The 12,597-nt window shown below is 38.2% G+C and overlaps 1 protein-coding gene across 1 annotated transcript in view; it reads right to left on the reverse strand.

The window, feature by feature from the left end:
* The window catches only part of LOC124864207 (thyroid hormone receptor alpha), a 76,463-nt gene that overhangs the window by 25,896 nt on the left and 37,970 nt on the right, over nt 1-12,597 (reverse strand). The window contains exon 2 of the mRNA XM_047358885.1: nt 8,974-9,140. Within this exon, the coding sequence (XP_047214841.1) occupies nt 8,974-9,020 (47 nt within the window). The 5' untranslated portion in view covers nt 9,021-9,140. The remainder of the gene's footprint in view (nt 1-8,973; nt 9,141-12,597) is intronic.

A 12,597-nucleotide genomic window follows, 5' to 3' on the forward strand; every position in this document is an offset into this window, starting at 1 on the left:
AGTGACAGGTCCGTTTTACTGCACCAACTTTTCTCCTCTTCCTCTAGAGAGGAATGTTCAACCGTAATCCACCAACATCTGATTGGTTTTACTCATGTTAAAGGAGAGAGCTGCTGGCTGGCGCTGTCGGTCCAGATCTCTCTATGTTAGCCCTTTAGATCCTGCCAAGATCCAACTGTATGCCTGGGAGCTTCAGACTCATATTGCAGCTTTGGCACCTAAAGACAAGACAAGCAGTGTATCAAGGAATGTAAACCTTGATTTACATGGCTGCTTTAAACAGCTGATATGTTGCAACCAAATGTTGTCCACAGGATCTCAAGTGACAGCCTACTTTCACACTTCACTAATGACATAAATGGCAATACATTTCTCTGAGAAGAAACATGCCTGAAGCTCTCACATTGTGGTGCCATACGGCTTTCTCAAGACCATGGATTTATTATTGTGTGTGTGTGTGTGTGTGTGTATATATGTAGAGAGTGGTCATTTGGTTGTGTGTTCACAATGTGAAGGGAGGAGTGGAAAAGGAGACCAGGTTAGCAGGAAGATGGCACTGTGTCTTTATAATCTGTGCTTGTATTCATAGCTCTTTAACTTTTTTACATTTTGTCAGGTTACAACCACAAAATACTATAATACACTAAAAGACCATCACAATGTACAGGGGTTGGACAATGAAACTGAAACACCTGTCATTTTAGTGTGTGAGGTTTCATGGCTAAATTGGACCAGCCTGGTAGCCAGTCTTCATTGATTGCACATTGCACCAGTAAGAGCAGAGTATGAAGGTTCAATTAGCAGGGTAAGAGCACAGTTTTGCTCAAAATATTGAAATGCACACAACATTATGGGTGACATACCAGAGTTCAAAAGAGGACAAATTGTTGGTGCACGTCTTGCTGTCGCATCTGTGACCAAGAAAGCAAGTCTTTGTGATGTATCAAGAGCCACGGTATCCAGGGTAATGTCAAGCATACCACCAAGAAGGACAAACCATATCCAACAGGATTAACTGTGGATACAAGAGGAAGCTGTCTGAAAGGGATGTTCGGGTGCTAACCCGGATTGTATCCAAAAAAACATAAGACCATGACTGTCCAAATCATGGCAGAATTAAATGTGCACCTCAACTCTCCTGTTTCCACCAGAACTGTCCGTCGGGAGCTCCACAGGATCAATATACACGGCCAGGCTGCTATAGCCAAACCTTTGGTCACTCATGCCAATGCCAAACGTCGGTTTCAATGGTGCCAGGAGCGCAAATCTTGGGCTGTGGACAATGTGAAACATGTATTGTTCTCTGATGAGTCCACCTTTACTGTTTTCCCCACATCCGGGAGAGTTACGGTGTGGAGAAGCCCCAAAGAAGCGTACCACCCAGACTGTTGCATGCCCAGAGTGAAGCATGGAGGTGGATCAGTGATGGTTTGGGCTGCCATATCATGGCATTCCCTTGGCCCAATACTTGTGCTAGATGGGCGCGTCACTGCCAAGGACTACCGAACCATTCTTGAGGACCATGTGCATCCAATGGTTCAAACATTGTATCCTGAAGGCGGTGCCATGTATCAGGATGACAATGCACCAATACACACAGCAAGACTGGTGAAAGATTGGTTTGATGAGCATGAAAGTGAAGTTGAACATCTCCCATGGCCTGCACAGTCACCAGATCTAAATATTATTGAGCCACTTTGGGGTGTTTTGGAGGAGCGAGTCAGGAAACGTTTTCCTCCACCAGTATCACGTAGTGACCTGGCCACTATCCTGCAAGAAGAATGGCTTAAAATCCCTCTGACCACTGTGCAGGACTTGTATATGTCATTCCCAAGACGAATTGATGCTGTATTGGCCGCAAAAGGAGGCCCTACACCATACTAATAAATTATTGTGGTCTAAAACCAGGTGTTTCAGTTTCATTGTCCAACCCCTGTAGTGCATAACTGTAAAGCAGAATTAAATGGTCCGTGGTTCTCTAAATATTTTACATGTAGAAATCCAAAAAGTGAGGCATATATTTGTATGGAACTGCCCCTGAAGCAACACAGGACAGAAGCACATTTTACTGCCCTTTGCAGCTCTAGGTCTTTTAGGTTATGCCTCTACTAGCTTTTCACATTTAGACACGGAAAGTGTTGCCCATTTGTTTTCCTTAAATAGCTCAAGCTATTGTCTGGAGAGCATCTGATCATCAATTTTAAAGTCTTTCCATTAATTCTCAATTGGATTTAAGTCTGGGCATCAAATATTTTGATTTAAACTATTCCATTGTACAGTGCCTTAAAAGTATTTACCCCGTTGTTGTTTCTATTTTTTTTTACCTATTTTGTTACAAACCTGTAATTTAAATGCTTTTAAATTTATTTTATGTGATAGATCTGCACAAAATAGTCTAAGTTGGTCAAGTGTAATGAGAAAAAATATTAACAAAAAAATAAATAGCTGAAAATTGGCATGTGCATACGTATCCAGAACATTTGCTCTGAAACCCCTAAAAGGTTCTGGTGCAACTTATTATCTCCACCCTACACCCCATAGACCTGGGCTTTATGGAAGAGTGACCAGAGAAAAGCCATTACTAAGTGTTCAAAATAAGAAGGCATGTTTTGGGTTTGCCAAAAGGCACGTGGGCGACTCTCATAGAGTATGGATCAAGGTGCTCTGGTCAGATGAGACTAAAATTAAACTTTTTGGCCACCCAGGAAAACGCTATGTCTGGCCCAAACACAACACATCCCATCACTCCAAGAACAGTGTCCTCACAGTAAAACATGGTGGTGGCTGCATCATGCTCCTGGGATGTTTTTCAGCTGCAGGGACTTGGAAACTGGTCCGATTCAAGAAAAAGAAGGATGGTGCTAAGTACAGGAATGTTCAGTCCTGTGTCAGTCTGCCTGTGATTTAAGACGGAGGTTCACCTTCCAGCAGGACAATGACCCGAGGCATACTGCTAAAGCAACACTTGAGTGGTTCCCTTTATTTTTTGATCCAATTGTGTCCCTTGAACACACACACAAAATGCTCTTCGAAGATTGCCATACAAATGTTGTAAAACAACATATTTCCTGATTCCTTTAAACAAATGCCATTCATAATGTCAGACCTCATAATACTTGAAAAAGTATTTATACATTTTCAGATTTTTTTATTCCTTAAATACCATTTTTAGCTTTCCCATGATGCATATAGAAATTGGATTTTTTGAGTGAATATTTTTTATGGCTGGGGGTTTCAGAAATCAGCAGCAACACCGATGATGATCAATTGTTATTTTTGTGCAAAGGTAATAAAAAGTTGACAAAGCCATTGTTTTCCATCCCATGTAGGTGAAGTGGTAGAGTTATGATACATGAAAAAATATGTTTACCAAGAGAAAAACAAAAACTCTAAAGAGATTTCAACACCAGGCTATGAAAAAACAAATTACATTGCATTGCTAGCTTATTTAAAACATGCATTTTTTATGGGAGTCAATGGCACAAAAAAGCACTAAAGAGTGCTATATTTGGTTTAAAAGGGATATAAAAAAACAATGAAAAATTAAAATCCCTCTAAAAAATGCAGGCCATTTATGAAATTTGCTTCACAACAGCAAAAGTTCAAACAAATACATGAACAAAAAAAGTAGTTTAAACCTCTTCACAACACAACCTGACCTGCATGCTGTGTTCTTGTGTCTTCCATGGTGTTCTGTTCACTACAGTTCTCTGACAAACCTCTGAGGCCTTTACAGAACACCTGGTTTCATACTCAGTTACAACCAACTCAGTTTACACACCAGGTCAATCCATAACACTATATTGTATTTAGGGAAATTAAGGGAGCTTATATAAAACACTCTGAAAACCATGCATTATATATTTTTTCGACGACTGATGCACAACTTTGTGTCAAGGTGTGTGAATACTTTTGCTTGAAGTTGTTAAACGTTAAGCTGGAGGCCTCTTTTTGAAAATGACCATTTACTGTTTTTTTCTTGTGTCTTTTAAAAAAATACTACAATGCTTTTACATCAATATTACATTGTGTACACCCCTGATATTGCACACAGAGAATAAAGGCTGCATAAATCCTTTAGTACCCTCAAAGCGAGGTGTAGAACTTAGTGTCAGCCCCATGTGGATGAAAGCAAAGGAAATTGAACTGGCTAAAAGTACAATGTGCTTCAGCTGTTATCTCCTGTTGACCCTCTGTCTGTACTTAACCACATCAGTATGCGTTTGTATTTCTATTTTGAGGTACACCTAATCTGTTTGTGTTTTCTGAACATGATAACTGTGTATTTTTATGTTCATTTTAAAACGGAATATAAAACCACTTTTGACTGACAGCTTTAAAACTGCAAAACATTCTGCATCAAAAATGTTCAAATATTTGAAGACAAACACTGGTCCTTTGAATTAAAACTATATTTGCTCTTCACCAAAGCAAATTGCTATGAGGATTGTGAACTCTTGCAATGTTTGCTGGTGACGCAGTAGAAGATAGACAGAACCCCGGAGAAGATGAGGTGTGACCAAGAGAAGACAAATGGCTTTGTGTAACAGATGGAGAAGAGATAGACCTATTTTCCAGTTTTATTGGCAGAGTCATGCTAGCTCTAAAATAACCATTGAGTCCTGGGAAAATAAACTCTATGAAAGACACTTTTATTCACATAAAAAGGACACGGTAAACATTAACATCCAATGACAGAGCCTATAGCAATACTCCACTTATGTCATAGTTGGAGATGATATTCCAAGATGATTTCAATCCAATCATCTTGGACATGAAGGTCATAAATTTAGGACTCTGAATTATTATTTAAACAATTAGTTTTCCAAGATAGAAAGATGATACAAATCACAACTTAAGTGCAAATGTAGGAGTTTATATGACATTTTAAATTATGTAAACAGGCTCAATTTTTGTCTTTCAATTTTCACCTATATTTGTCTTTGTTGTATAATGCTTATGTCATATTTAAGACCTGTGTGTTGTTGTTGTTTTCTATGGGATTTATAGTTAAATGTAAAGCAAAAAAGCCAGTAGTGCATTCTCCATCTTGTTTTGTGAACAAATGGTGGAATACAGGTTTCTCGGTTTGCTTTGCTTTTGGAACTGCCCCAACATAACATCTGTTGAGAACGTATCGATTATGCCTAAAGCAGGGTCTGTGTGAGAAAATCAACATATTAAAATAAGATCAATCATTTCTGATAAGAAGAGTTGTGAAATATCCATCCAGAATTATGCCAGGACCTAGTTAATGCCTACAAAATTGTATAGTTTCTCTGGGACTTGTAAGGGACATAGTGGGAGTATAAGTATATAATTAAGAAAGAATGTAGTTTTAAAAATTATCTTTTGCAGGTACAGGAAAAGTGGCCACAGTTGATGAGTGGAGCTACAGTCCTGGAAAAAACCCTCTTAGAGTTTGGAAAAGACTTGAGAAATATAAGTAGAGAACTTCACAGTGTGGCAACTTTCAGTATTCTTGTCCAACTTCTTGCTCACATTTGCAAAAAAAAATTTGATAATATGCAAGACAGCCCCACAGTCACAGTCAAGAGACCAGTTCATTAGAAACAATATTCAAAAATGTCCTTCTAAAATGTCTTGTTGAACTCACCACTACATTAGCTCCTAGCTACATTTGTTTGCTCATAAACAATGGTTTACCACTGAGAACTTAGAATGATGGGAAATAACATTGTTCTTTACAGCAAGATGTAGACCACATGACTTACCTGAGGGTCTTGAGTGTTCAGATGCACTTGAGAAATGTTCTTGTATTATGATTTCCCAGCCATGGTCACATTACATCTATTTTGCACCAACCATCACAACCCCCAAGTTTAACTTTCATCCACTACATCATAAGGCATTAGTAATATAGAAGCTCCAGGAAACTAAGATTTGCACTATGCTTATAATCAAAATTTAACAATGTTGTCTAATGTTAGTGTTTTTACTTAGAACATCAGAGAATTAACCCTGAGTAGATTTAAATAAGAAAATGAAAGATTTGCTTTTACTCCTGGATTCTCAGTGTGTTAAAAGATTTTACATTCTTTGTTGAAACAAGCTGACACAGCTCTAATTGGTATTTCCCTAATAAATGCTCAAGAATGGTCTATACACAAACATCTCATCTGCGATATCAGGTAAAACCTGTAAAATTTCTCATGCACTCAAATGCACACATATTTTATTCCTTCTACTTAGATGTAAACTGGGTTGCATTGTTGAAAGCCAACTCTCTTGAAATATTTAGACGCCTCACACTGCAGTTAATCTGACACAAACGCGCTCAGACACACAACAAATTCTATTTTAGCATCCTTACTCCGGGCTAAGTTATGCTTGGTACATTTGTGTGTGTTTTTACGTGCACGGTTGTATCAAGAAGGCAGTGTACTCAAAAAAAACAAAAAAAAACAAAATCACAGATAGGGAGGGGCAGCATGAGGCTGCTTTCACAGGAACACGTGCATGTGAAGCGACACTATGTGGGAAACAGACATGCGCAGAAAACACAGCTACAGTGAAATCCCCTGTTGATGTCAGATCCTGATTTGTCTACTGCTTTCTGTGGCTCCATCTGCCTTCCATCGTCCTAATCCAGCTCTCTCCGCTCCACTAATCCACACATATACCGCCCAACACACACAACCACACACTTTTACATGCCCAAATTCAAAAGCTGATGTGTAGAGGGTATACAGTGCTAAGACAAAACAGCAAAAAGCCAGATGCCTGTTAAAAAAATTAAAAATTTTTAAAATGTACTTTTTACTGTTAAGGAGACATCTGTATATATAATATCAAAATTCCTACTTTAATAAAGAGGAACCTTTTATCATCAAATATTTCAACAAGAAATAACAGCAAACAACACTAGGAAATGTACTATTGTTGCGTGCAGTAGCTAGCATGCTATTCAGACAGCTGAAGCTACGCTGTTGATTAGCAATGGCTGAGGAAAGAGAGCCAGACGGACCCACAAACAACCTCACAGCTTTGAAGTTGTTCAGAGCTTCCAGCAAGATATCTTTGCCTCTGCAGTGGACAATGTTTGGCTTCCAAAAAGAAGGATGTTGGATAAACGAGCCCATTCTGCTAACTATTTGGAAGCGTTAACAAATCAAAGACAACAAACACAAGAAAACAGTTTCACCTGTTCCATACAACTCCAGTTGGTTGGTTGTAGACTTCCTACTCTCTGGGCGAGGCCTATAAAAAGTGCTGCCATGATGGTTGATGTCAGAAGCACGGATTCCATGACATTAGACAGTGGAGCTAATGTTTTCAGAAAAGCTTGATTGATAATTACACTACTGGCTGTACCATCGAATCAAAAACAGGTTTGCAGCTTCGACAATTCCCATTGAGAACGTAAACAAACCCAAAATATAACTAGTTATCTATTTTCTTCCTTCCTGTTGGGAAGAAAAGTGGGGCTTACTGTTGACGTTTTTGTCAGACCGTGTTTAATTTACCTGAAGCGGAGGTCAGGTTTTTGACCAGTCAGTTAGATAATGTTATTAACTACATATGCAACAAAAAACTACTGATTACATTCTTGAACACATAAGAACGGTTCAGTTTTCATCAGAAATGAAAATCATTTTGAATAAAAAATTTAATTCTAATGTTACCTTTGAAAAATAGTGTAAGCAAAATGGCCATCATGTATCAAATGTGCATAGGATGTTAAAACTGGTGTATGACCATTCTGACATTCATTCTCAATCTGTGATCTATCAATGTGGACAAGAACATATGACACCCCCATGTCCTTCACCTTGTCTCAGGTTGTGAACGGATATAAGTTTATTTCCATGCGGACTTAAGGGCAGCAGGTGAAAACAAGCTGTTTTGGACATTTACTGGTTCACACTAGTACAAAAAATGTTAAGCAGCAAGATTTAAAGGGGATAAAATCCACTTTTTTAGCCCTTAAGTAAATTTTGTTGTGCATTTGGAGTCTGTAGGAGTGTAGAAAAGTTTAATTTAGTCTCTCCAGGTGCTGCATAGATATCTTTTGGGTCATATTTTTCAATCTGTTCAGTTTTCTGTATTCCATATTACATTTTTTGAACTGTTACGTCACAGCATTTGTTGAGGAACTACTAAATAAGGTCCAGCTAACCTATTTTGCATATCCGCCATATTTATTTCTCACTGCAATTTTGTAGTCCAAGCTCAAGTATGCTGAAGCTGTAGGGTTGTTTGCTGTATTAACCCATAAATCCATTACACCGTCCCCCACCATCAGAACCTCTTCAAAGTGGTTACATTTTATTTTTAATGGAAATGTACCCACATCAGTGAGGAAATTCCTCTAGGTTTGCCAGTCTCTTGAAGTACTTGCCAAAGACTTCATCTGATTTAGGAGTCATTTCGTTCTGTCTATGGAAACGACGGACACAGCAAAGCAGTACGCTGCAAATATTGCTAAAACCACAACAAACCTAATTTTAGACATGTTACCAAACTACAAAAATGTCCGAACGGAGTGAAGTGGAACGTTCTTTGACCAGGGGGGCGGGGTGTGAAGTGCCTTGACCACACCAAAACGAATGCATGAGATGTTCCCTTTAAGGTTTATCGCAACAATTACTTGGCTAATGGTTTTTCTTCATCAATTTACTTTGAACATTATCAAGGATGGTTGGAAAAAATTTTTAAACCTTTAGCTTGTAAAACAGGTAAAATATTTACAAAGCTACGAACTAAACTGCCCTGACTCTGTATTTCTTTTAATAAGGTTTGATTTGACTTTCTTAAAATTTTAGTTGCTCGAATGGTGTGGGCAACAAATCTGGCCTGTATGCAACACACTTAATAGGTTTATTTTTTTACCATACAGAGTAAAGGACCGTGTTATTTTTTAATTAATCACTGATATTCTTTGACATAATTTTAGATTGTTTATATTTGCACTTCAGTGACAAACAGATAGTCAGTCAATCATGGTCTTACCCTTTCTCATCGCTCTCTGATGAGTTGCTCTCGTGCTTGTCGAACATTGCTGCTGTTCATCCAGCGACCAATCACAGGACCAAGAGGCGTACCTCAAACAGGTCGACCGGCTCAGCATTCGCCGACAGCCTTTTCAAAAGCTAGCCAGAGGAATGGGTGTACAGGAACTGTGGGACAAGAGCATCGTGTGTTAGACAGAAATCTGCATGGGTGACATAAAAAAGGCAGAGAACAATCCATCAGTAATTCACATGCTGGTATCTAGCAAGACCAAACTTTAGGCAGAATCTACTTTAGTATTAGAGCGCTAGAATTCTAAAGTATGCCACTGTTTCAGGACAGGTTGTTGCTGAGAGGGGAAAATCACCCTAAAACCTGAATTTGTTAAGTGTGATCTAAGAGTTACAAATTAGGCCAAGCTGACCTGCTTTCTAGCTGCAGAGCTGCTGGGAATTAAACTCAACACTTTAGCTAATAGCCTCCTCTGATGATGCCTCATGTGTGAAATACAGGGAGGAAAACCTAAATGGCTTATAACATTCAGTTTATTATTAATTAGCTCCATAAGGCATCATTATTTATGCATAACTTCCTTTCAAGAAGGGCCCTGGGTCAAACTGTCCCCTGAACAATTTGTACCACTATTTTGAATTCACGTGGTGCCATCATATCCTTGCCCATTCTCATTTCATACCAGTGAACCAGTTCTTTTCATATTTTTATGGATATTTATACATTATAGAAATGAATAGCATTACATTTCCGAATTTCACATTTAAATTAAATTAACTGTATAATATTTTCTGAAAATATTATGGTTTCCCCATTTCCATTTATTTTGGTTCTGATTCCTGTTAGTACTAAAAAGAAATATTATATATAAAAGAAAAATTATTACTCTAAACAACCTCCTGCTTCTACATATTTTTTGTAACATAACCATGCTTTATTGCAATAAAGAGAAAATTATTTTAAATTGGAGGTGACAGACTGGGTGTGCACTGGCGCTTGGTTGGTGTGACTGGCAGACGACTCCATCTCGCACCCATAAAAGGTAAGAAATGGAGAAGGTGATATGTCAAGCAGTGGTCTGAGAGATGTTCAAGCCTGGCATATTGTTTTTTTAATCAAAACCCTCGTTAAAACTTCTCCACAACTTTATTGCTGACCTTAATTCGTAGAAATTTGAGGATGAATAATGTGAAAAAGGTGAAGGGGTATTAATACTACATAAATAAATTTTCAAGGCACTGTAATTTCTTATTAACATGTAAATAAAATACAATTTATTAAAATTGTATTACTATGTTCTTTACAACTATGCGTGAAGAAAAATGCAATAACTGGAGTAGGACTCAGATTTCCCCATTTTTCAGTTTGGAATGGTTGGGATTTTCTTTATTAAAGAAACAATATATTCTATGCATTAGAACAAGTGCAGGTCAGACTGCAGTAACTCAGCTATAGCTGGATACCTAAAAAAACAACAATATCCAAATTTAGATTAGCACAAATAAAAAATCACATCCAAATCAGGCTTTAAACCACCTTTAATACAATCACTATGCAATGTTACCCCTTTGCTGAGTAATCTTCCCACCAAGAAGGCAATCAAACATAACCAACCACTGCACTTAAGTTAGGGACAATTACCTCCAGAACAGAGGCTTTAGGTGTCGCTAGATTAGCCGAAGTAATTAGGTACATAGCGCGGTGCGTTATTCCCTGAACTAAATTACAGACATAATAATCACAACAGATATCAACTAAGCAACATGCCTCCTCAGTACTCTGATCCATCACACTGGCTTTGTTCTGAACAGGAGGATGATGTTCAGAAAATGTACTCCCATTAAAGTGACCAGCTAGCTATCCAACAGCCACAGAACAATGTTATTTTTGGAATGTAGATTTTACCCTCACTACATTTTAACAGGGTTTCAAGATGTTACCCCTGAGAAAAACATACATTTTAAACATACAACTACAAACCAATTCATTTCTAAAGCAATGTTATACGCAGTCTGCATCTTCCTGTCTGATTTTACAACCAGCAGCTTACTTGGAGACCGGTGATGGGTGATGCTGATGTAAAACTTTCAACTCAGCTGGTTGGAAACTCAAATATCCATTTCTTTTCCAATCAGTAAACACACCATACAAAAGTGCTAACAAGTCCCAATAACAACAACACTATCGTGGGTGCATGATTATGTTATAAAAGAATGTCAGCACTATTAACTATTAATGCACTCCTGGTACATTATTGTACTAAAGGGATACATTTCCCTGTCATTTTAAGCTGTCTAAGCTGGTCTAATAGAAAACAGGCGTCAAGACGCAGTTTCTATGAGCTATATATGACATATATGACACCTGCTTATGTTCACATGTTACTGCTACAGACTGGTAGGGCAGAGCAGCCTCCACCTGAGCAGTGTATGCCGTGCAACGTTTTCCACTGTGTTTCACCTGATCTATGGTGAGTGGGAGAGTTGAAGGTCTGTTATAACAATTAAAAAGCAGATTTTACTTTTCCTTGTTTTTACTTACCTGCCTTACTGGACATGTTAAGATGAATCTACTTTTATTTCCAAATTAGACTAAGGTGCATAAGGGGAGTAGGACTGAACAAACTTAGAGGTGAGGTTGGATGTTGCTAAAATTTTGCAATTTGGTTTAATGTCATTTTTATTTTGTGAGTTTTAAAAAAGTATAATAAGAATTAACAGAGACGTATTCATTCATCTGCTTGCAGGTGGTGAAAAGATTCTTTTGAGTCAAAAAAACCTATAAGTTTGCTCCCAGACCTTTAAAAATGGAGAAGTTGCTCCACTTGCTCTATTGTTCAGGCTCTGTGCAGAAGTTGCTACTGAAAAAAGATGATTCAAACTTAGATTTTTAAATATGAAAGAAGAGAAGCTGCATTTTTTCTTCAGACGGGCTGCTACTTTTAAGCACTGAGTGAGACTTCAGCAGGTAAAAGGGAGACTGAATGCATAACATCAATGCTGCTCTGTTCGACCTTTGTTAGGTCCTGACCTTTCAGACTCGTTCTCATAAGGAACATACTGGATTTGGAAAGGTCGACAGCCTTTTGGAAATCCCAGAGATAAAATCATCTGTACTTTCTGGGGATTACACAGGGTGACAGTTGTGTACAGCTAGTAATGCTAACCATGCTAATCACTAATATAAAAAGCTATTGTTTTAAACTAACTGTAAAGCCCTGTTTTACTGCGACTTCTCCCCTCAGATGCAGCACAACGTCACGGATCCCATTAAACATAATAAAGAAGCAAACACAGCAGGAGAGCTAGAAAAACATGTTGTGAACCCTGTTAGTTAGAAAATACTTCAGCGAACACACAGGAATGATGTGTTCTCTTTACTGGCCGGAATAGACGGGACGACCCCATGGTATGATGCAACATGCCAAACTGTTCCGTTTCTTTTTCTGTACTTGCAACTTGTATTTGATTGCAACAGTGTAGCCGGTCACAAGAGATGTCAGTCTAAGCAGTGCTCACGCTTTTATTATTAGACTTAAGCTCTATGAAGAGGAGGAGGAGGAATAGGAGAAATCTGCAGTGGCTGGGAAAAAGGACAATGATGATGATGTTG

Source organism: Girardinichthys multiradiatus, chromosome Y, assembly GCF_021462225.1.
Source record: "Girardinichthys multiradiatus isolate DD_20200921_A chromosome Y, DD_fGirMul_XY1, whole genome shotgun sequence".
NCBI classification, from domain to species: domain Eukaryota; kingdom Metazoa; phylum Chordata; class Actinopteri; order Cyprinodontiformes; family Goodeidae; genus Girardinichthys; species Girardinichthys multiradiatus.